Raw genomic sequence first — 22,179 nt, forward strand, 5'->3', positions numbered from 1 at the left:
TAGTAGTTCTCAGCTGAATGAGCAGCAGAAGGCAAAAAGATAGCCGTTCCGTGGCACACGAGCAGCCAAGTCTTCTGTGGCTTGTTGGTCTAGGGGTATGATTCTCGCTTAGGGTGCGAGAGGTCCCGGGTTCAAATCCCGGACAAGCCCTCTTGGGTTTTTAGCTGCACTCTGGACCTCTAAAGCTACTAGGTGGGCCCTAGCCCAATTGGCGCGCGCCTTCCGGGAATCCACAGACACTCAGCAGTGTAAAACTAGAATACAATCCATCTGTAAGGTGTAAGCTAAATTGTTGGAGGGCGAAGGCAGATGGAAAAGCAAGACTCGGGTGACGATGGCATTTTGGGCAAGACAAATACCATTCCATCACTCTAATTCCTGTGAGGCCAGGGGGAGAGGGGAAGGGAAGGATCAAAGCCCCAAGAGGCAGCAAAAATCTCACTGACTCAGTGAGAGCAATGTATACCACACACTGTTACCTGCGCAGGACAGGAGTTTGTGATGTCTTGAAAGTATCTGCATAAAGAGCTACCCATAATGCCTTGCGTCTTCAGGGACTGAGAAGAACCTGGCATTGCTTGTCGTGTGCTCAACTGGCTGTGGATGCTGAGGTCTGAGACCCTTACGATACTGTTGGGGGAGAGGTGGAAGTGTTGCCTCATCATTATCCCATGGTACAACCCAGGTCACCTTGAGCTGGAAAGATGATTGTGAGAGGAGCTTTAAATAATGACTAGCTGAGCTGTGTGCTTGTGCTTGCTTCGGCAGCACATATACTAAAATTGGAACGATACAGAGAAGATTAGCATGGCCCCTGCGCAAGGATGACACGCAAATTTGTGAAGCGTTCCATATTTTTTTTGCCTTCCTACCCCGGAAGGGGTGTTCAGTTTGTTTCATGAAAAAGATTGTGCTATTTCTTTCTGAAGAAGCACAAATTCTTACAGAGAACTCATTTCCCTTTTCCAGTGCAGGAGTCTCCCATACAGTCTCCCTGCTCTGGATCTTTGAGCTGAGTTTAGAAGAGTCCAAGTCAGATGTGATGTATGTGCCCTGGATATGAAAAAGGCCCCCCCTCCTCCACCACCACCACATGAGTGCAGGATTTTTCCAGTCCAGAGCAATAAAAATTATTCTTCTTGAATCCTTTTCTGAATAGCAAAAAGAATGTTCCTTAGACTCTAACTAGACTCTGTATTAGCTGCTTAGAATGAAAATGTATGCTATAAAAAAATGAGAGTGATATAGAAAAGAGCAGGCGGTACTTGTTCCTCTGGTAAAAGCTGTGCACAAATTGATGAGAAGGGTATCTCTTGGGTAATGTAGTCATAATGGGGCAACGGTTTAGCCCTTCTTGCTTTCTCTAGAGCATCTACTGGTAAGGTGTTGCTTAATCTGAGCACAGCTTTGACTAGCTAATTGTAAAAAAGTGACTTTCTCATCGCAGTCTTTGTGGGGACTCTGTTTTTGCGTCCAAAGTAAGACTGATACCCCGTAGACCAGGGAGACGATAGAATATAAGACTTCTCTTGTATTAATGGATTTCTACTATATGATTGTCGCAAGCCAAGAATCGAGCAGGAGAGGATGAGGGATCGGGCGGAGGGTGGGTTCGGCCATGGAATAGTTAGAGGAGCTCTACATAAGTACATAAGTAATGCCACACTGGGAAAAGACCAAGGGTCCATAGAGCCCAGCATCCTGTCCACGACAGCGGCCAATCCAGGTCAAGGGCACCTGGCAAGCTTCCCAAAGCGTACAAACATTCTATACATGTTATTCCTGGAATTGTGGATTTTTCCCAAGTCCATTTAGTAGCGGTTTATGGACTTGTCCTTTAGGAAACCGTCTAACCCTTTTTAAAACTCTGTCAAGCTAACCTCCTTCACTACGTTCTCCGGTAAAGAATTCCAGAGTTTAATTACGTGTTGGGTGCAGAAACTTTTCTCAGATTTGTTTTAAAGTTACTACACTGTAGTTTCATCGCATGCCCCCTAGTCTTAGTATTTTTGGAAAGCGTGAACAGACGCGTCACATCCACCTGTTCCACTCCAGTCATTATTTTATATACCTCTATCATGTTTCCCCTCAGCTGTCTCTTCTCTAAGCTGAAAAGCCCTAGCCTCCTTAGTCTTTCTTCATAGGGAAGTCATCCCGTTCCCGCTATCATTTTAGTTGCCCTTCGCTGCACCTTTTCCAATTCCACTATATTTTTCTTGAGGTGCGGCGACCAGAATTGAGCACAATACTCAAGGTGCGGTCGCATCATGGAGCAATATAACGGCCTTATAACATTCTCACACCTGTTTTCCATACCTTTCCTAATAATACCCAACATTCTATTCGCTTTCCGAGCCGCAGCAGCACACTGAGCAGAAGGTTTCAGTGTATTATCGACGACGACACCCAGATCCCTTTCTTGGTCCGTAGCTCCTAACGTGGAACCTTGCATGACATAGCTATAAATTCGGGTTCTTTTTTTCCCACATGCATCACCTTGCACTTGCTCATCTGCCATTTAGCCGCCCAGTCTCCCAGTCTCGTAAGGTGCTTCTTTAATTTTTCACAATCCTGTCGCGAGTTAACGACTTTGAATAACTTTGTGTCATCAGCAAATTTAATTACCTCGCTAGTTACTCCCATCTCTAAATCATTTATAAATATATTAAAAAGCAGCAGTCCTAGCACAGACCCCTGAGGAACCCCACTAACTACCCTTCTCCATTGTGAATACTGCCCATTTAACCCCACTCTCTGTTTCCTATCCTTCAACCAGTTTTTAATCCACAATAGGACTTTTCCTCCTATCCCATGACCCTCCAATTTCCTCTGTAGCCTTTCATGAGGTACCTTGTCAAACGCCTTTTGATCCAGATACACAATATCAACCGGTTCCCCTTTGTCCACATGTTTGTTTACTCCTTCAAAGAATTGAAGTAAATTGGTCAGGCAAGATTTCCCCACACAAAAGTTGTAGTTCTCAGCTGAATGAGCAGCAGAAGGCAAAAAGATAGCTGTTCCATGGCACACAAGCAGCCAAGTCTTCTGTGGCTCATTGGTCTAGGGGTATGATTCTCGCTTCGGGTGCGAGAGGTCCCGGGTTCAAATCCCGGATGAGCCCTCTTGGCTTTTTAGCTGTACTGTGGACTTCTAAAGGTACCAGGTGGTCCTTATCCCACTTGGTGTGCCTTCTAGGAATGCATATACAGAGTTTCTCTATATCAAAACCTTTCCTGATTTCTCTACAAAGACTGAGCCTGAGGAAGAGCCCAAGTGCACAGTTTAGGAGGCTTACCTTGATCTTTACTAGTGTGGAAGCATCTGGTTCTGTGCTTTGGCAAAACTCAGTTGTGAGAAAGAAACCTCCCTGAAATTCTAAACAGCAACATGTGCCTTTAGATTTTCTTTTTTTAGATCTGCCTTATAGCAGTTTGAAACCAGTACCCAACAGGTTTATGAAGCATGATAAGCCAAAACATAAGGTGAGACACTCCGCTGGTAACAGAATATAGCCATGCTTAGCAGAGAAAACAAACCCCAATATTTCAAATGTGAATAGTTACCCCCCTTGTTTGAGTAGTTTCTTCAGTTTGATTGCGCAACGTATATAATAATATGGCATACTGACTGTGATATATTCAGAACGCTATCCGGCATGAGAATTTATTTGCCTGGTTTACTTCGAAAAACAGGGGGATAGGGCTATGGGACTATGTGGTTTTATTAAGTTATTATGTGTATAACAAAGGTGTTTCAGATATCTATTTTATTTATTTATTAGGATTTATTTACCGCCATTTTGAATGAATTCACTTAAGGCGGTGTAGAATAAGAATACATTAAATATAAGCAATAGAGCAGTAAAAATATTCAAATAACAATACAAAGTATGGCATAGTATAATACTGAGAAAGTCAATAGAATACGTAATAGAACATTTTAATTGATAGTGAAGAAAATAAGCAAAGATGGAACATATAGATAGGTAAGAGAATACGAAGAGTTAGAAAGTAAGGTGACTAATATAATATTAATTGTAATTCAATGATTTATGTATTTGAAATTAAATTGTGAGATATAGCTCACTAAGTGCACTGAAAAATGGGCTGCGCTAGTATAGGTGCATGTTTTGGGTGCACACAGATTCATTTTTTAGCGCGCCTGTAAAAAATGTCTTTTTTTATTTTTGCCTAAAATGGATGTGCGGCAAAATAAAAATTTGCATGCTTCCATTATTTGTCTGAGACCTTACTACCACACAGTCATTTATTTAAATTGCACTCTGTGCTTTCCCACTCATGGCAGGCTCAATGCAGCTTACATGGAGAAATGGAGGGTTAAGTGACTTGTGCAGGTCACAAGGAGCTGCTTGTGCCTAAAGTGGGAATTGAACTCAGTTTATCAAGACCAAAGTCCACCACCCTAACCACTAGGCCATTCCTCCACTTTGCTGTAAGGTTTTATGCAGTAACTGTGTGATAATCGTGTACGCGCATAGAATGACAATCACTGTTTGGTTTCCGCCGCACAGTAAAATAAAAATTATTTTCAAGCGCGCTTAGTAGACAAGCATAAAAAATGAAATTACAGCCCGTGCCACGTGGTAGGTGGGTGGTAACTCTAAATTGACACGCGTAGGATGCACATATGTGGCTTAGTAAAAGGGCCCCTCAGAAATGAATAAGTAGTACATGCACATGGTAATCATAAACATTTTCATGTAATGAATGACCAGTATAACTAAGGAAAAAGTACCATTAGCAAACAAAGTATCCTGAACCAAATAGTTTATTATAACTGATTACAATAACCTCTATTTTGAGAAATTAGTACTGCTGTGAAGAGAATATATCCACCTGAATATGCTGTCTTTCAGTCATGGGCGATTCAAGTGTCTGCTGAGCTGCAGGTATAAAAGAGAAATTACCATTCTAGGCCTAGATGCACAAAGGAACTGTTAGAGCAACTCTCCATCAGTAGTTCTCAGCTGAATGAGCAGCAGAAGGCAAAAAGATAGCCATTCCATGGCACACAAGCAGTCAAGTCTTCTGTGGCTTGTTGGTCTAGGAGTATGATTCTTGCTTAGGGCATGAGAGGTCCAGTGTTCAAATCCCAGACAAGCTCTCTTGGGTTTTTAGCTGTACTGTGGACCTTTAAAGCTACCAGGTGGGTCCAAGCCCAATTAGCACACGCCTTCAGGGAATCCACATACACACAGCAGTGTAAAACTAGAATACAATCCATCTGTAAGGTTTGGCATGGGTCTGCTGAGCATCCTCCTTACATGAGACACAGCCTTAATGCTCCTCAAGACATCTTGAAGCTAAATTGTTGGAGGGCGAAGGCAGATGGAAAATCAATACTCGGGTGACGATGGCATTCCATCACTCTAATTCCTGTGAAGTCATTCATGAGGGCCTGCTCCTGGAGGAGGCCAGGGGGAGAGGGGAAGGGAAGGATCAAACCTCCAAGAGGCAGCAAAAATCTCACGGACTCAGTGAGAGCAATGTATACCACACACTGTTACCTGCGCAGGGACAGGAGTTTGTGATGTCAGAAAGTATCTGCATAAAGAGCTATCCATAATGCCTTGCGTCTTCAGGGACTGAGAAGAACCTGGCACTGCTTGTCGTGTGCTCAACTGGCTGTGGATGCTGAGGTCTGAGACCCTTACGATACTGTTGGGGGAGAGGTGGAAGTGTTGCCTCATCACTATCCCATGGTACAACCCAGGTCACCTTGAGCTGGAAAGATGATTGTGAGAGGAGCTTTAAATAATGACTAGCTGAGCTGTGTGTTTGTGCTTGCTTCGGCAGCACATATACTAAAATTGGAACGATACAGAGAAGATTAGCATGGCCCCTGCGCAAGGATGACACTCAAATTCATGAAGCGTGCCATATTTTTTTGCCTTCCTACCCCGGAAGGGGTGTTCAGTTTGTTTCATGAAAAAGATTGTGCTATTTCTTTCTGAAGAAGCACACATTCTTACAGAGAACTCATTTCCCTTTTCCAGTGCAGGAGTCTCCCATACAGTCTCCCTGCTCTGGATCTTTGAGCTGAGTTTAGAAGAGTCCAAGTCAGATGTGATCTATGTGCCCTGGATTTGAAAAAGGCCCCCCCTCCACCACCACCACCACCACATGAGTGCAGGATTTTTCCAGTCCAGAGCAATAAAAACTATTCTTACTACTACTACTTAACATTTCTAAAGCGCTACTAGGGTTACGCAGCGTTGTACAATTTAGCATAGAGGGACAGTCCCTGCTCAAAGAGCTTACAATCTAAAAGACAAGTGAACAGTCAGTCTGATAGGGGCAGTCAAATTGGGGCTGTCTGGATTTACTGAACGGTAAGAGTTAGGTGCTGAACGCAGCATTGAAGAGGTGGGCTTTAAGCAAAGACTTGAATACAGACAGGGAGGAGGCTTGGCGTAAGGGCTCAGGAAGGTTGTTCCAAGCATAGGGTGAGGCGAGGCAGAATGAGCGGAGCCTGGAGTTGGCGGTGGTGGAGAAGGGTACTGAGAGGAGGGATTTGTCCTGTGAATGGAGGTTTCCGGTGGGAACGTAAGGGGAGATGAGGGTAGAAAGGTAGTGAGGGGCGGCAGACTGAGTGCATTTGTAGGTAAGAAGGAGAAGCTTGAATTGAATGCGGTATCTGATTGGAAGCCAGTGAAGTGACCTGAGGAGAGGGGTGATATGAGTATATCGGTTCTGGCGGAATATAAGACGTGCAGCAGAGTTCTGAACAGATTGAAGGGGGGGATAGATGGCTAAGTGGGAGGCCGGTGAGGAGTAAGTTGCAGTAGTCAAGGCGAGAGGTAATGAGAGCATGGACGAGAGTTCGGGTGGTGTGTTCAGAGAGGAAAGGGTGAATTTTGCTGATGTTAAAGAGGAAGAAGCGACAGGTCTTGGCTATCTGCTGGATATGCGCAGAGAAGGAGAGGGAGGAGTCAAAGATGACTCCGAGGTTGCGGGCAGATGAGACGGGGAGGATAAGGGTGTTATCAACTGAGATAGAAAGTGGAGGAAGAGGAGAAGTGGGTTTTGGTGGAAAGACGATGAGCTCGGTCTTGGACATGTTCAGTTTCAGGTGGCGGTTGGACATCCAGGCAGCAATGTCGGATAAGCATGCTGATACCTTTGCCTGGGTCTCCGCGGTGATGTCTGGTGTGGAGAGATACAGCTGGGTGTCATCAGCATAGAGATGATACTGGAAACCATGAGATGAGATCAGGAAGCCCAGGGAAGAGGTGTAGATTGAGAAGAGAAGGGGTCCAAGGACAGATCCCTGGGGAACACCAACAGATGGCGGGATGGGGGTGGAGGAAGATCCATGAGAGTGAACTCTGAAGGTGCGGTGGGAGAGATGGGAGGCGAACCAGGAGAGGACAGAGCCCTGGAACCCAAATGAGGACAGTGTGGAAAGAAGTAAGTCATGATTGACAGTGTCAAAAGCGGCGGATAGATCGAGGAGGATGAGGATGGAGTAGTGGCCTCTGGATTTGGCAAGGAACAGGTCATTACAGACTTTAGAGAGTGCTGTTTCTGTCGCGTGTAGAGGGCTAAAACCGGATTGAAGTGGATCAAGGATGGCATGAGAGGAGAGAAAATCAAGGCAGCGGCTGTGAACGGCACGCTCAAGTATTTTGGAGAGGAAGGGTAGGAGGGAGATGGGGCGGTAGTTGGAGGAACAGGTAGGGTCGAGTGATGGTTTTTTTGAGTAGAGGTGTGACTACGGCGTGCTTGAAGGTGTCGGGGACAGTTGCAGTGGAGAGAGAGAGGTTGAGGATATGACAGATGGGGGGGGGGGGGGGACAGTATGAGAGATCATGTTAAGTAAGTTGGTGGGGATGGGATCAGAAGAGCAGGTGGTGCATTTCGAGGAGGAAAGAAGGTGAGCGGTTTCCTCCTCGTTGATATCAGGAAAGGAGGAGAAAGAGGCCTGGGTTGGTTGGTTGAGGGAGAGGGTTGAAGGGTGAAGAGGAGGAGATGGCTTGGTAGTGAACTCAAGGTTACATAGAGGCATATTTTCAAAGCACTTTGGGAGGCTAAGTTCCATAGGTTTCTATGGAACTTTGGGAGGCTAAGTGCTTTGAAAATAAGCCTCATAGTAACATAGTAACATAGTAGATGACGGCAGAAAAAGACCTGCACGGTCCATCTAGTCTGCCCACGATAAACTCATGTGTATACCTTACCTTGATTTGTACCTGTCTTTTTCAGGGCACAGACCATATAAGTCTGTGCAGCAGTATTTCCCGCCTCCCAACCACCAGTCCCGCCTCCCATCACCGGCTCCGGCACAGACCCCGTATAAGTCTGCCCTCCCCCATCCTAGCCTCTCAACCGCCAACCCCTCTTTCCCCCGCCACCCAATTTCAGCTAAGCTTCTGTGGATCCATTCCTTCTGCACAGGATTCCTTTATGCCTGTCCCACGCATGCTTGAATTCCGTTACCGTTTTCATCTCCACCACCTCCCGCGGGAGGGCATTCCAAGCGTTCACCACCCTCTCCGTGAAGAAATACTTCCTGACATCTTTCCTGAGTCTGCCCCCCTTCAATCTCATTTCATGTCCTCTCGTACTACCGCCTTCCCCTCTCCGGAAAAGATTCGTTTGCAGATTAATACCTTTCAAATATTTGAACGTCTGTATCATATCACCCCTGTTCCTCCTTTCCTCCAGAGTATACATGTTCAGGTCAGCAAGTCTCTCTTCATACGTCTTGGAACGCAACTCCCTTACCATCCTTGTAGCTTTTCTTTGTACCGCTTCCATTTTTTTAACATCCTTCGCAAGGTATGGCCTCCAAAACTGAACACAATACTCCAGGTGGGGCCTCACCAACGTCTTATACAGGGGCATTAAAACCTCCTTTTTTCTGCTGGTCACACCTCTCTCTATACAGCCTAGCAACCTTCTCGCTACGGCCACCGCCTTGTTGCACTGTTTCATAGGCTTTAGGTCCTCAGATACTATCACCCCAAGATCCCTCTCCCCGTCCGTGACTATCAGGCTCTCCCCACCTAACACATACGCCTCCCTTGGATTTCTACTCCCTAAGTGCATCACTTTGCATTTCTTCGCATTGAATTTTAATTGCCAAACGTTAGACCATTGTTCCAGCTTCTTCAGATCTTTTTTCATGTTTTCCACTCCCTCCGGGGTGTCCACTCTGTTGCAAATCTTGGTGTCATCCGCAAAAAGGCAAACTTTACCTTGTAACCCTTCGGCAATGTCACTCACAAATATATTGAACAGAATGGGCCCCAGCACCGATCCCTGAGGCACTCCACTACTCACCTTTCCCTCCTCCGAGCGAACTCCATTCACTACCACCCTCTGGCGTCTGCCCGTCAACCAGTTCCTAATCCAGTTCACCACTTCGGGTCCTATCTTCAGCCCTTCTAGTTTATTCAAGAGCCTCCTGTGGGGAACCGTGTCAAAAGCCTTGCTGAAATCTAAGTAGATGACGTCCATAGCACGTCCTTGATTTAATTCTCCCGTCACCCAGTCAAAGAATTCAATGAGATTCGTTTGGCACGACTTCCCTTTGGTGAAACCATGTTGTCTCGGATCTTGCAACTTATTGGCTTCCAGGAAATTCACTATCCTTTCCTTCAGCATGGCTTCCATTACTTTTCCAATAACCGAAGTGAGGCTTACTGGCCTGTAGTTTCCAGCTTCTTCCCTATCCCCACTTTTGTGAAGAGGGACCACCTCCGCCATTCTCCAATCCTTCGGAACCTCTCCCGTCTCCAAGGATTTATTAAACAAATCTTTAAGAGGACCCACCAGAACCTCTCTGAGCTCCCTCAGTATTCTGGGGTGGATCCCGTCCGGCCCCATGGCTTTGTCCACCTTTAGCTTTCCAAGTTGTTCATATACACTCTCTTCCGTGAACGGTGCTCTATCCACTTCGTTTTCAGGTGTACTTTTGCCAGTCCCTCTCGGTCCTTCCCCAGGATTTTCTTCAGTAAAAACAGAACAAAAGTATCTATTTAGCAAATTGGCTTTTTCTTCATCATTTTCTACATAGCGTTTTGCTGTATCTTTTAGTCTCACAATCCCCTTTTTAGTCTTTCTCCTTTCACTAATATACCTGAAGAAGTTTTTGTCTCCCCTCCGTACATTTCTAGCCATTTGTTCTTCCGCTTGCGCCTTCGCCAGACGTACCTCTCTCTTGGCTTCTTTCAGTTTCATCCGGTATTCCTCCCTGTGTTCCTCTACTTGAGATTTTTTGTATTTCTGGAACGCTAACTCTTTAGCCTTTATTTTCTCAGCCACTTGCTTTGAGAACCATATCGGTTTCCTTTTTCTCTTGCTTTTATTTACCCTCCTTACATAAAGGTCTGTGGCCCTGTTTATTACTTCTTTTAGCCTGGACCACTGTCCTTCCACTTCTCTTATGTCCTCCCAGCCCATCAGCTCCTTCCTCAGGTATTCTTCCATTTTGTTAAAGTCAGCTCGCTTGAAATCCAGGACTTTGAGTTTGGAGTGGCTGCCATCCACATGAGCTGTTACATCAAAACAAACCGTTTGATGGTCACTGTTTGATCTTTTGCACCTTCTCGCGGAAGTAATCAGCCAGTGATTGAGGACAGAGCGGGGGGGGGGGGGGGGAGCGGAGGGCACTTTGAGGAGGGAGTTAAAGGTGGCGAAGAGACAACGGGGGTTGGAGCTGAGAGAATTGGTCAATTGGGTGTAATAGTCCTGTTTGGCAAGGAATAGGGAGGAGTGGAAGGAGGATAGCATGAATTTGTAGTGAAGGAAGTCTGAATGGGTGCAAGCTTTCCTCCAGAGGCGTTCAGCAGATCGGGCCCAGGAGCGAAGGTAACGGATGCAAGGGGTCAGCCAAGGCTGGGGATTAGTATGCTTTGTGGGATGGGAGGTGGATGGTGCGAGGGTGTCCAGAGCAGAGGAGAGAGTGGCATTGTAAGCGGAGACAGCCTTGTCGACAGACTCGGAGGACATGATGGAGGGGAGGAGATTAGAAATACTAGAGGATAGGGTGGGAGGGTCAATAGCCTGGAGATTCCTGGAGGTAGTGGTTAAAGTTGGACGGGGTTGAGGGGGGGGGGGTGAAGAAGTGTGAAGGTGATTAGGTGATGATCGGAGAGAGGAAGAGCTGAGGCGTGGAAATTGGAGGGAGAGCCGGAAGAGGAGAGGACGAGGTCAAGACAATGGCTGTCTCGGTGAGTAGGGGTGGTGGAGCATAGCTGGAGGTTGAAGGAGGATGTTAGAGTGAGGAACTGAGAAGCATGAGGGTCGGATTGGTCATCAACGTGTATGTTAAAGTCTCTGAGAATGAGGGACGGAGATGAGGGTTCAAGAAAAACGGAAAGCCAGGCATCGAAGTCGGTGAGGAAGGAAGAGAGGGATTTATTAGGGGGGCGGTAAATGACTGCCACTCTGAGTGGCAATGGGTAGAATAGCCGGATGGATTGTGCTTCAAAGGATGAGAAGCAGTGAGACTACGGTAGGAGGAGGGGTTGGAAACTACAGGAGGGCGAGAGTAGTAGCCCGACGCCTCCACCGCGGCCAGCTGGGCGGGGAGTGTGGGAGAAGAGATAACCTCCATGACAAAGGGCCGCGACTGAGGCAGAGTCGTCAGGGGAGAGCCAGGTTCAGTTAGGGCGAGCAGTTGAAGGGAACGAGAGATAAAGAGATCGTGGGTGAAGGGCAGTTTGTTGCAGACCGAGTGGGCATTCCACAAGGCACATGAGAAGGGGAGGGAAGAAGGGGGGGAGGAGGGGAATAGAAACGAGATTGGAGGCATCATGAAATCGTTTGCATGGATAGGAGGAGGACAGGTGAGGGGGGCCTGGATTAGGATTAATGTCTCCCGCAGATAGCAGGAGGAGGAGGAGCAAGAGAGTGCGGAGGAGGGTGGGGGAGGTCGGGCGACGAAGGCGACGAAGACGGGATGCACTTAGGAGGAATTGTGATGGGTTAATGGCAGGAAGGAAGTGTTGAAGGTTAAGAGCTAGGAAGGAGGAGGGGGACAAGAGAGATGGTGAGGTGGTGAGGGATGGGGTGAATAAGGTATTGCTGTAGCGAGCAGGACGGGAGGGGACATGGGTGGGCAATGAGTTTCAGCGGTAGACAGCGGTAGGGGGAGGGGAAAAAGATTAGGAAGGGACAGGGCAAGGAAGAGAATGTGGACAGGGGCCATAAGTAGTGATTGCGGTGTAACAGGTATATGTGTAGTGACTGAGGTGAGAAGCAGATAGAGCGGAAAAGCTGGATTGGAGGCTTGGAATTGGTGGACTGGAGAGCAGGTAAGTCAATGGCTGCCAAGCTAGCAGGCGGGCTGGAACAAGCTGGTGCAGATGGACAGGAACGAGCAGGGAGAAGCTGGGGAGCAGGTAAGTCAATGGCTGACAAGTTAGCAGGCAGGCAAGTAAGTCAATGGCTGACAAGCTAGCAGGCGGGCTGGAGCATACTGGTGCAGATGGACAGGAACGAGCAGGGAGAAGCTGGAGAGCAGGTAAGTCAATGGCTGACAAGTTAGCAGGCAGGCAAGTAAGTCAATGGCTGACAAGCTAGCAGGTGGGCTGGAACAAGCTGGTGCAGATGGACAGGAATGAGCAGGGAGAAGCTGGAGCAAGCAGGCTGGAGCAGATGGACTGGAACAAGCAGGGAGAAGCTGGTTCAGGCGGACTGGAACACGCTGGAGCAGATGTACTGGACCAAGCAGGCTGGAGCAGGTGTACTGGAGCAAGCAGGCTGGAGCAGATGGACTGGAACAAGCAGGGAGAAGCTGGAACAGGTGGACTGGAACACTGGAGCAAGCAAGTGGAAGCTGGATCGGCGGACTGGAACAAGCTGGGATCATGCAGACTGGAACGAGCTCGGATCAGGCGGACTGGAACACACTAGAGCATTTGGATTGGAACAAGCAGGCTGGAGCAGATGGACTGGAACAAGCAAGGGGGAAGCTGGATCGGTGGATTGGAACAAGCTGGGATCAGGCGGACTGGAACACGCTGGGGCAGTTGGACTGGAACAAGCAGGCTGGAGCAGATGATCTGGAACAAGCAGGGGGGAAGCTGGATCGGCGGACTGAACAAGCTGGGATCAGGCGGACTGGAACAGCTGGGATCGGGCAGACTGGAATGAGCTCGGATCAGGCGGATCAGGCGGACTGGAACACGCTAGAGCAATTGGACTGGAACACGCTGAAGCAGATGGACTGGAACAAGCAGAGGGGAAGCTGGATCGGCGGACTGGAACAAGCTGGGATCAGGCGGACTGGAACACGCTGAAGCAGATGGACTGGAACAAGCAGGGGGAAGGTGGATCGGCGGACTGGAACAAGCTGGAACCGTTGGACTGGAGCAAGCAAGCAGGGAGAAGCTGGCTCGGGTGGACTGGGGCAAGCTGGAGTAGCTTTGCTGCTTTCAGAGCAACATTTGTACAGTTGAGGAAGCTCAGGCGGGCTGTGCGGAAAGAATCCTTTTTGAATCCTTTTCTGAATAGCAAAAAGAATGTTTCTTAGACTCTAACTAGACTCTGTATTAGCTGCTTAGAATGAAAATGTATGCTATAAAAAAATGAGAGTGATATAGAAAAGAGCAGGCGGTACTTGTTCCTCTGGTAAAAGCTGTGCACAAATTGATGAGAAGGGTATCTCTTGGGTAATGTAGTCATAATGGGGCAATGGTTTAGCCCTTCTTGCTTTCTCTAGAGCATCTACTGGTAAGGTGTTGCTTAATCTGAGCACAGCTTTGACTAGCTAATTGTAAAAAAGTGACTTTCTCATCGCAGTCTTTGTGGGGACTCTGTTTTTGCATCCAAAGTAAGACTGATACCCCGTAGACCAGGGAGACGATAGAATATAAGACTTCTCTTGTATTAATGGATTTCTACTATATGATTGTCGCAAGCCAAGGATCGAGCAGGAGAGGATTAGGGACCGGGCGGAGGGTGGGTTCGGCCATGGAATAGTTAGAGGAGCTCTACATAAGTACATAAGTAATGCCACACTGGGAAAAGACCAAGGGTCCATAGAGCCCAGCATCCTGTCCACGACAGCGGCCAATCCAGGTCAAGGGCACCTGGCAAGCTTCCCAAAGCGTACAAACATTCTATACATGTTATTCCTGGAATTGTGGATTTTTCCCAAGTCCATTTAGTAGCGGTTTATGGACTTGTCCTTTAGGAAACTGTCTAACCCTTTTTAAAACTCTGTCAAGCTAACCTCCTTCACTACGTTCTCCGGTAAAGAATTCCAGAGTTTAATTACGTGTTGGGTGCAGAAACTTTTCTCAGATTTGTTTTAAATTTACTACACTGTAGTTTCATCGCATGCCCCCTAGTCTTAGTATTTTTGGAAAGCGTGAACAGACGCGTCACATCCACCTGTTCCACTCCAGTCATTATTTTATATACCTTTATCATGTCTCCCCTCAGCTGTCTCTTCTCTAAGCTGAAAAGCCCTAGCCTCCTTAGTCTTTCTTCATAGGGAAGTCGTCCCGTCCCCGCTATCATTTTAGTCGCCCTTTGCTGCACCTTTTCCAATTCCACTATATTTTTCTTGAGATGCGGCGACCAGAATTGAGCACAATACTCAAGGTGCGGTCGCATCATGGAGCGATATAACGGCCTTATAACATTCTCACACCTGTTTTCCATACCTTTCCTAATAATACCCAACATTCTATTCGCTTTCCGAGCCGCAGCAGCACACTGAGCAGAAGGTTCCAGTGTATTATCGACGACGACACCCAGATCCCTTTCTTGGTCCGTAGCTCCTAACGTGGAACCTTGCATGACATAGCTATAAATTCGGGTTCTTTTTTTCCCACATGCATCACCTTGCACTTGCTCATCTGCCATTTAGCCGCCCAGTCTCCCAGTCTCGTAAGGTGCTTCTTTAATTTTTCACAATCCTGTCGCGAGTTAACGACTTTGAATAACTTTGTGTCATCAGCAAATTTAATTACCTCGCTAGTTACTCCCATCTCTAAATCATTTATAAATATATTAAAAAGCAGCAGTCCTAGCACAGACCCCTGAGGAACCCCACTAACTACCCTTCTCCATTGTGAATACTGCCCATTTAACCCCACTCTCTGTTTCCTATCCTTCAACCAGTTTTTAATCCACAATAGGACTTTTCTTCCTATCCCATGACCCTCCAATTTCCTCTGTAGCCTTTCATGAGGTACCTTGTCAAACGCCTTTTGAAAATCCAGATAAACAATATCAACTGGCTTCCCTTTGTCCACATGTTTGTTTACTCCTTCAAAGAATTGAAGTAAATTGGTCAGGCAAGATTTCCCCACACAAAAGCTGTAGTTCTCAGCTGAATGAGCAGCAGAAGGCAAAAAGATAGCTGTTCCATAGCAGACAAGCAGCCAAGTCTTCTGTGGCTCATTGGTCTAGGGGTATGATTCTTGCTTCGGGTGCGAGAGGTCCCGGGTTCAAATCCCGGATGAGCCCTCTTGGTTTTTTAGCTGTACTGTGGACCTCTAAAGGTACCAGGTGGTCCTTATCCCACTTGGTGTGCCTTCTAGGAATGCATATACAGAGTTTCTCTATATCAAAACCTTTCCTGATTTCTCTACAAAGACTGAGCCTGAGGAAGAGCCCAAGTGCACAGTTTAGGAGGCTTACCTTGATCTTTACTAGTGTGGAAGCATCTGGTTCTGTGCTTTGGCAAAACTCAGTTGTGAGAAAGAAACCTCCCTGAAATTCTAAACAGCAACATGTGCCTTTAGATTTTCTTTTTTTAGATCTGCCTTATAGCAGTTTGAAACCAGAACCCAACAGGTTTATGAAGCATAATAAGCCGAAACATAAGGTGAGACACTCCGCTGGTAACAGAATATAGCCATGCTTAGCAGAGAAAACAAACCCCAATATTTCAAATGTGAATAGTTACCCCCCTTGTTTGAGTAGTTTCTTCAGTTTAATTGCGCAACGTATATAATAATATGGCATACTGACTGTGATATATTCAGAACGCTATCCGGCATGAGAATTTATTTGCCTGGTTTACTTCGAAAAACAGGGGGATAGGGCTATGGGACTATGTGGTTTTATTAAGTTATTATGTGTATAACAAAGGTGTTTCAGATATCTATTTTATTTATTTATTAGGATTTATTTACCGCCTTTTTGAATGAATTCACTTAAGGCGGTGTAGAATAAGAATACATTAAATATAAGCAATAGGCAATTACAGCAGTAAAAATATTCAAATAACAATACAAAGTATGGCATAGTATAATACTGAGAAAGTCAATAGAATACGTAATAGAACATTTTAATTGATAGTGAAGAAAATAAGCAAAGATGGAACATATAGATAGGTAAGAGAATAAGAAGAGTTAGAAAGTAAGGTGACTAATATAATATTAATTGTAATTCAATGATTTATGTATTTGAAATTAAATTGTGAGATATAGCTCACTAAGTGCACTGAAAAATGGGCTGCGCTAGTATAGATGCGTGTTTTGGGTTCACACAGATCCATTTTTTAGCGCACCTGTAAAAAATGTCTTTTTTTTATTTTTGCCTAAAATGGATGTGCGGCAAAATAAAAATGGGCGCGCTTCCATTTTCGGTCTGAGACCTTACCGCCACACATTGACTTAGCAGTAACATTTTATGCAGTAACTGTGCGGTAATCGTGTACGCGCGTAGAACGACAATCACTGCTTGGTTTCCGCCGCACGTAGGAAAATAAAATTTATTTTCAAGCGCACGTAGTGGACACGCATAAAAAATGAAATTACCACCCATGCCACGTGGTAGCTGGGTGGTAACTCTAAATTGACGCGCGTAGGATGCACATATGTGGCTTAGTAAAAGGGCCTCTCAGAAATGAATAAGTAGTACATGCACATGGTAATCATAAACATTTTCATGTAATGAATGACCCGTATTCCTAAGGAAAAAGTACCATTAGCCAATAAAGTATCCTGAACCAAATAGTTTATTATAACTGATTACAATAACCTCTATTTTGAGAAATTAGTACTGCTGTGAAGAGAATATATCCACCTGAGTATGCTGTCTTTCAGTCATGGGCGATTCAAGTGTCAGCTGAGCTGCAGGTATAAAAGAGAAATTATCATTAGGCCCAGATGCACAAAGGAACTGGAAAGAATTAATCTGTATTTCCACCTTGGTAAAAATTTCCCTAAGGAAATCACATGCAAATGAGCTGCTCCCTGCTTTTGCAAACAGTCTCATTTGCATGTGATAGGGGGGAAGCCACTCAGTCAGCTGAGCATATCTAGAGCAGCCAATCACTAAGCGCGGCTGCTCAGTGCATGCTACAGATGGCTTTCATACATTCAGACAAGCTGTGTGTATGAAAGCAGTAGAGGTAGCCTTTTTTTGTTTGTTTTGTTCTTTGTGTTAAATGTGCTTGTTGTGACTGATCACTCACCCTGGCTTCTGTTCAGCTCTTCCTCTCCTTCCCCAGGCAACATGACTGCAAAAATGCAAATACAACAGTAAATAAAGCACTGGCTTTTGAGCTGAGAAGTAGCAAACCAGAAGTGTTGCTGATTTGCCAATCAGGAACTGATTTCTGCAACCAGTAGGATGGGGGTAGAGGGGCAGGTGTTCCATGACTTCTGAAAGAGGAGCCTCAGCTGTTTTGCAAGCCCAGAAAGAATTAAACTTTGTGATTCTAGAGGGGGAGGGGTGTGCAGCCATCCCTGGAAGGAAAGAAGAGGCCTGCATGACTGCCAGTTTATATACAACAGTCCTGTTAAAAGGTATCACAGCCTACCATTCTCAAGTTTTGACATCAGACTGGCTTTCAGTTCTCACCTGTTATCTAGTTCTCTTATTTTTCCCTCTTGCATGTTTCTATTGTGTTAGTACTACAGGATTATCTTGGCTTGCCACTGTATCATACAGGGCTACTTTCAGTTTTCTTGCTAGTATTAGCTTGCTACAAACTGATGTGATTGCCTCCTTCGCTCTTTGCTGATTGTCCCCGCTCCCCCCCCCCCCCCCCGTTTTCTATTTCTGTTGATGGCTCTCTCATTCTCCCTGTCTCCTCAGCTCGAAACCTTGGGGTCATCTTTGACTCTTCTCTCTCCTTCTCTGCTCATATCCAACAGACTGCCAAGACTTGTCGTTTCTTTCTTTACAACACCCGTAAAATCTGCCCCTTTCTTTCCGAGCACTCTACCACAACCCTCATCCACACCCTTGTCACCTCTCGTTTAGACTACTGCAATCTGCTTCTTGCTGGCCTCCCACTACCTCTCCCCTCTCCAGTCGGTTCAAAACTCTGCTGCCGTCTCGTCTTCCGCCAGGGTCGCTTTACTCATACTACCCCTCTCCTCAAGACCCTTCACTGGCTCCCTATCCGTTTTCGCATCCTGTTCAAACTTCTTCTACTAACCTATAAATGTACTCACTCTGCTGCTCCCCAGTATCTCTCCACACTCGTCCTTCCCTACACCCCTTCCCGTGCACTCCGCTCCATGGATAAATCCTTCTTATCTGTTCCCTTCTCCACTACTGCCAACTCCAGATTTCGCGCCTTCTGTCTCGCTGCACCCTACGCCTGGAATAAACTTCCTGAGCCCCTACGTCTTGCCCCATCCTTGGCCATCTTTAAATCTAGACTGAAAGCCCACCTCTTTAACATTGCTTTTGACTCGTAACCACTTGTAACCACTCGCCTCCACCTACCCTCCTCTTTTCCTTCCCGTTCACATTAATTGATTGGATTTGCTTACTTTATTTACTTTTTTGTCTATTAGATTGTAAGCTCTTTGAGCAGGGACTGTCTTTCTTCTATGTTTGTGCAGCGCTGCGTACGCCTTGTAGCGCTATAGAAATGCTAAATAGTAGTAGTAGTAGTAGTGTCTGATTTACATAAAAATGCAGGACCTAATACCCAGCACTAATGATGCAGTGAAATAATTTATTTGGCACAGCCTTTACCAGTATCAGCTTTAATGGGCTGCTTCTTCCCTCTACTGTTTCAGCTGTCATTCTAAGCAGTACCAGCATAGTTAAGGTAGGAAGGAGCTGCTTCTGTGCATCGCTTTGCATGCACATTTTTGTATAGTAATTAGCTCATTATAATAGCTTTGTACACAATTTTCGTTAGCTGCTACCGTGACAGGAAAAGAGCTCAGAGAACCCTTTTGTGCATATCTCCCTGTATTCCTTGCTCGCTAAACCAGCTACAAAGAACCAGTGTAAAAACCACGATGCTGGCTCGTTAGGTTTTGTGCATCTGGCGCTAGGTTGTTTGTAACGTATAGTACATAATTATAAGTCCTGCAGATAAGTAACATCTGATGACCTTCAGATCAATTACCAAACCAAAGTGTAAGAGAAGTTGCAGACCTCCTGGCACTGAAGCAGATAAGAGAACAGTAAGCCACAAAGAGCAGTAGTGCCATCTGGTGTTTGTTTCAAAGGATTTGTTAGAGAGATGTAGTATTTATTTTATTTCCATTTTGCTCACACCTTTTTTGGTAGTAGCTCAAGGTGAGTTACATTCAAGTACACTGGATATTTCTCTGTCCCAGGAGGGTTCACAATCTAAGTTTGTACTTGAGGCAATGGAGGGTTAAGTGACTTGCCCAAGATCACAAGGAGCAGCAGTGGGATTTGAACTGGCCACCTCTGGGTTGCAAAACCTATGCTTTAGCCACTAGGCCACTCCATGTTAGCTGTGGTAACCCTGTTAGTCCACTTTTAGAGGTAAATAGCAATAAACTAAACTATAGAAAAGAAAATAAGATGATACTTTTTTTTATTGGACTAACAATACATTTTTTTATTAGCTTTCGAAGGTAACCCTTCTTCATCAGATCGGAAATAAGCAAATGTTGATAAGTAACAGTATATATAAGTGAAACATCAAAGCATTCCAGTGACAGTCTCATAGGGTGGGGTGGGGTGGGTTAGGTAAGAGACAGGGAGAGCCCGGTGGATGAGGGGCAGGGAGATATACATGGTGATAAGAGGGTGACAAAGCAGTAGAATTTTATGGTTTATAATGTGCTAGAAAACCTAGATCTTTGTTAAGTCCTGTCAGGTGGGTGTCAAAATATTTAATCATTTTGACTTCAAAGGTCTTGTGTTCCTGTACTGTTTTAAAGTTTCCTTTCAGTATTCTCACAATAAAATCATTGGTACAGTGTTCTGGTAACAAGATTTGTTGTGATGCAGAAGAAATTCTTTTTCCAAAGGTAGGAAGAAAAGTAAATTTAGATGCAAACAGAATTTATGCCTACAGGTTTGAAAATACAAATCCTCGATGACCCATCCTGTAGAAAGAGAGAGAGAGAGAGAGAGAGAGAGAGAGAGAGAATTCTTTCCAACATTATACAAACAATTATCATTTCTGTAGGTATTAAAAAAAGTATGTTAAATTATTTGGTTTTCTCCAAGATGTATATTTCAATCAGAGGAGCTTTTTCATATAGGCCAGAGTAGTTCAGAACTATGTAAGCTGTAGACAAAAGCTTCAATGAGGATGCCAGTGGAGCCCCTTCACATAAGGGCAGCAATGCCATTATGTTCCTCACAGAGTTTTGTTCCATAGTTTCACTTCAAATATCCTATCATCAGAACAATATATCAAATGTTGTTAAAGAGAAGGAATCAGCACTCCTGTTTTTAGAATGTAGAATTATTGAGAATTTTATTTGAATAGCAATAACTTGCTTTATTGTCAGGTAATCATTGCATTTTATAATGACCCAGGAAGTCTTGAAGTTTCTCTGGTTCTAAGTAATTCACAGTTTTATTATCAATTGTAACTCTCATTCTTGCAGGTTAATACAATCCATATTTTGCTCAAAGAGTTTTAAGTGCAGGTCTCATTTGCAGAAATGCTTTACATTTGTGGGCAGTGGTCTTTGCCAGATCAGGCACTATCAGAATTTTCCTTCCCTGATGTAATAGTTGTCTTTTTTCCTTAGCAGATAAAAGTAATTTTTAAGTATGTGATAGCGCAAAATTCTTGTAACTACCGGTCTCGGCTGAGGGGAGTTAGTTATGCTTTTGAATAGAAGGAACAAGATGTGCTCTTTCAGTTTCTAAATGTTTAGAGACATTAATATTTAGTAATTGAGGAATAAAAGAAGGAAGAAAATGAATCATATCCGTACCTTCTGGGAGTCTAATTATTGTAATGTTGTTTCTTCGATTCTGGTTAGAAAGGTCTCTAGATCAAGCTGAAGTTTCTGAATAGAATCAGATTTTTTTGGTATCAAGATTGGAGTTTGTTCCAGCTTAGCTGTTTTGGTATCTAGGAATTCAGTTCTTTTTTGTAAGGCTTCTAGTTTTAAGTTCAGGTTTTCTATGTATTTCTGAACTTCGCGGATAGTTTCAAGTACAGTTTTGACCATGTCTTTAATAACCTGAATCTCTTGTATTACTGGATCTGAGGTATGGTCCTGTTCCTTAACTGCCATTTTATCGGGGGGGGGGGGGGGGGGGGGGGGAATCTATTTTGTGCCTCTTCAGGTTTGTAGTAGTAACTGTATACTGCTGTTCAGATTTCGATGATTTACCACTTGCCATAGTTTACAGTAGTAAGTATATAGAATTGTTCTCCAAAGTTGGCAAAAATCACTGTAAAACTAGGTTTTATTTCAAGAAAAAGTGTCTGACATTGCAGAGCTCTCACTCCATGCAATCATACTATTTGAGCTCCACAGCCCTTTCCTCTTGTTTTTCCACTGAGATTTCTTTGACCAGAGGGCTGGACTGTCCATGTTTTTCCTGTTACTTTGAAAGTGTGGGAAGGGGGAAAAGCCTCCCCGCTCATGCCTGGACATTTATGATTGTAATCTATATGGACTTTCGTTTGGGAATGTTTTCTTTATTTGACAGGGCCAGTTTGAATTTCTAGCTAACTGTTTATTTTCCTCAACCTGCTTTTTTGTGGAGAGGAGTTTCTTTTTGTTGCTGTTACTGTTTTGTGAACGCTGGTGAAGCTTTTGAACTAAAAGGCCTGTTATGTACCCTGTGCAGCCGTGAAGGCCTGAGCTAATAAATTGTATTCCCTGGGAAGGGGGGGGGGGCACTATAAATTTATCTGCTGAACATCTCCCTGTCTTCTGTCCTGAGTATTGCAGTGTTAAACTGTCTGCTAACTGTCCTGCTATGTTTATGGGAGTTAAAGGGCATATTTTGGGCATTTGCTTAAAACTTTAACTGGATGGACCGTACA

General features: G+C 45.0%; 1 protein-coding gene and 5 non-coding genes across 6 annotated transcripts in view; all 6 read left to right on the top strand.

The window, feature by feature from the left end:
- Positions 1–22,179, top strand: part of GUCY2C (guanylate cyclase 2C) — a 246,423-nt gene that overhangs the window by 54,177 nt on the left and 170,067 nt on the right. The window contains exon 4 of the mRNA XM_030211775.1: positions 4,746–4,751. Coding sequence (XP_030067635.1) covers positions 4,746–4,751 — 6 coding nt within the window. The remainder of the gene's footprint in view (positions 1–4,745; positions 4,752–22,179) is intronic.
- TRNAP-AGG lies at positions 79–150 on the top strand. Its single transcript has one exon. It is a non-coding gene; the product is annotated as a tRNA-Pro (tRNA).
- LOC115460834 lies at positions 753–859 on the top strand. The gene has a single exon (XR_003940609.1). It is a non-coding gene; the product is annotated as a U6 spliceosomal RNA (small nuclear RNA).
- On the top strand, positions 3,050–3,121 carry TRNAP-CGG. Its single transcript has one exon. It is a non-coding gene; the product is annotated as a tRNA-Pro (tRNA).
- On the top strand, positions 5,801–5,907 carry LOC115460835. Its single transcript, XR_003940610.1, has one exon. It is a non-coding gene; the product is annotated as a U6 spliceosomal RNA (small nuclear RNA).
- TRNAP-CGG lies at positions 15,378–15,449 on the top strand. The gene has a single exon. It is a non-coding gene; the product is annotated as a tRNA-Pro (tRNA).

The sequence above is a fragment of the Microcaecilia unicolor genome, chromosome 1, assembly GCF_901765095.1.
Source record: "Microcaecilia unicolor chromosome 1, aMicUni1.1, whole genome shotgun sequence".
Taxonomy (NCBI): Eukaryota; Metazoa; Chordata; class Amphibia; order Gymnophiona; family Siphonopidae; genus Microcaecilia; species Microcaecilia unicolor.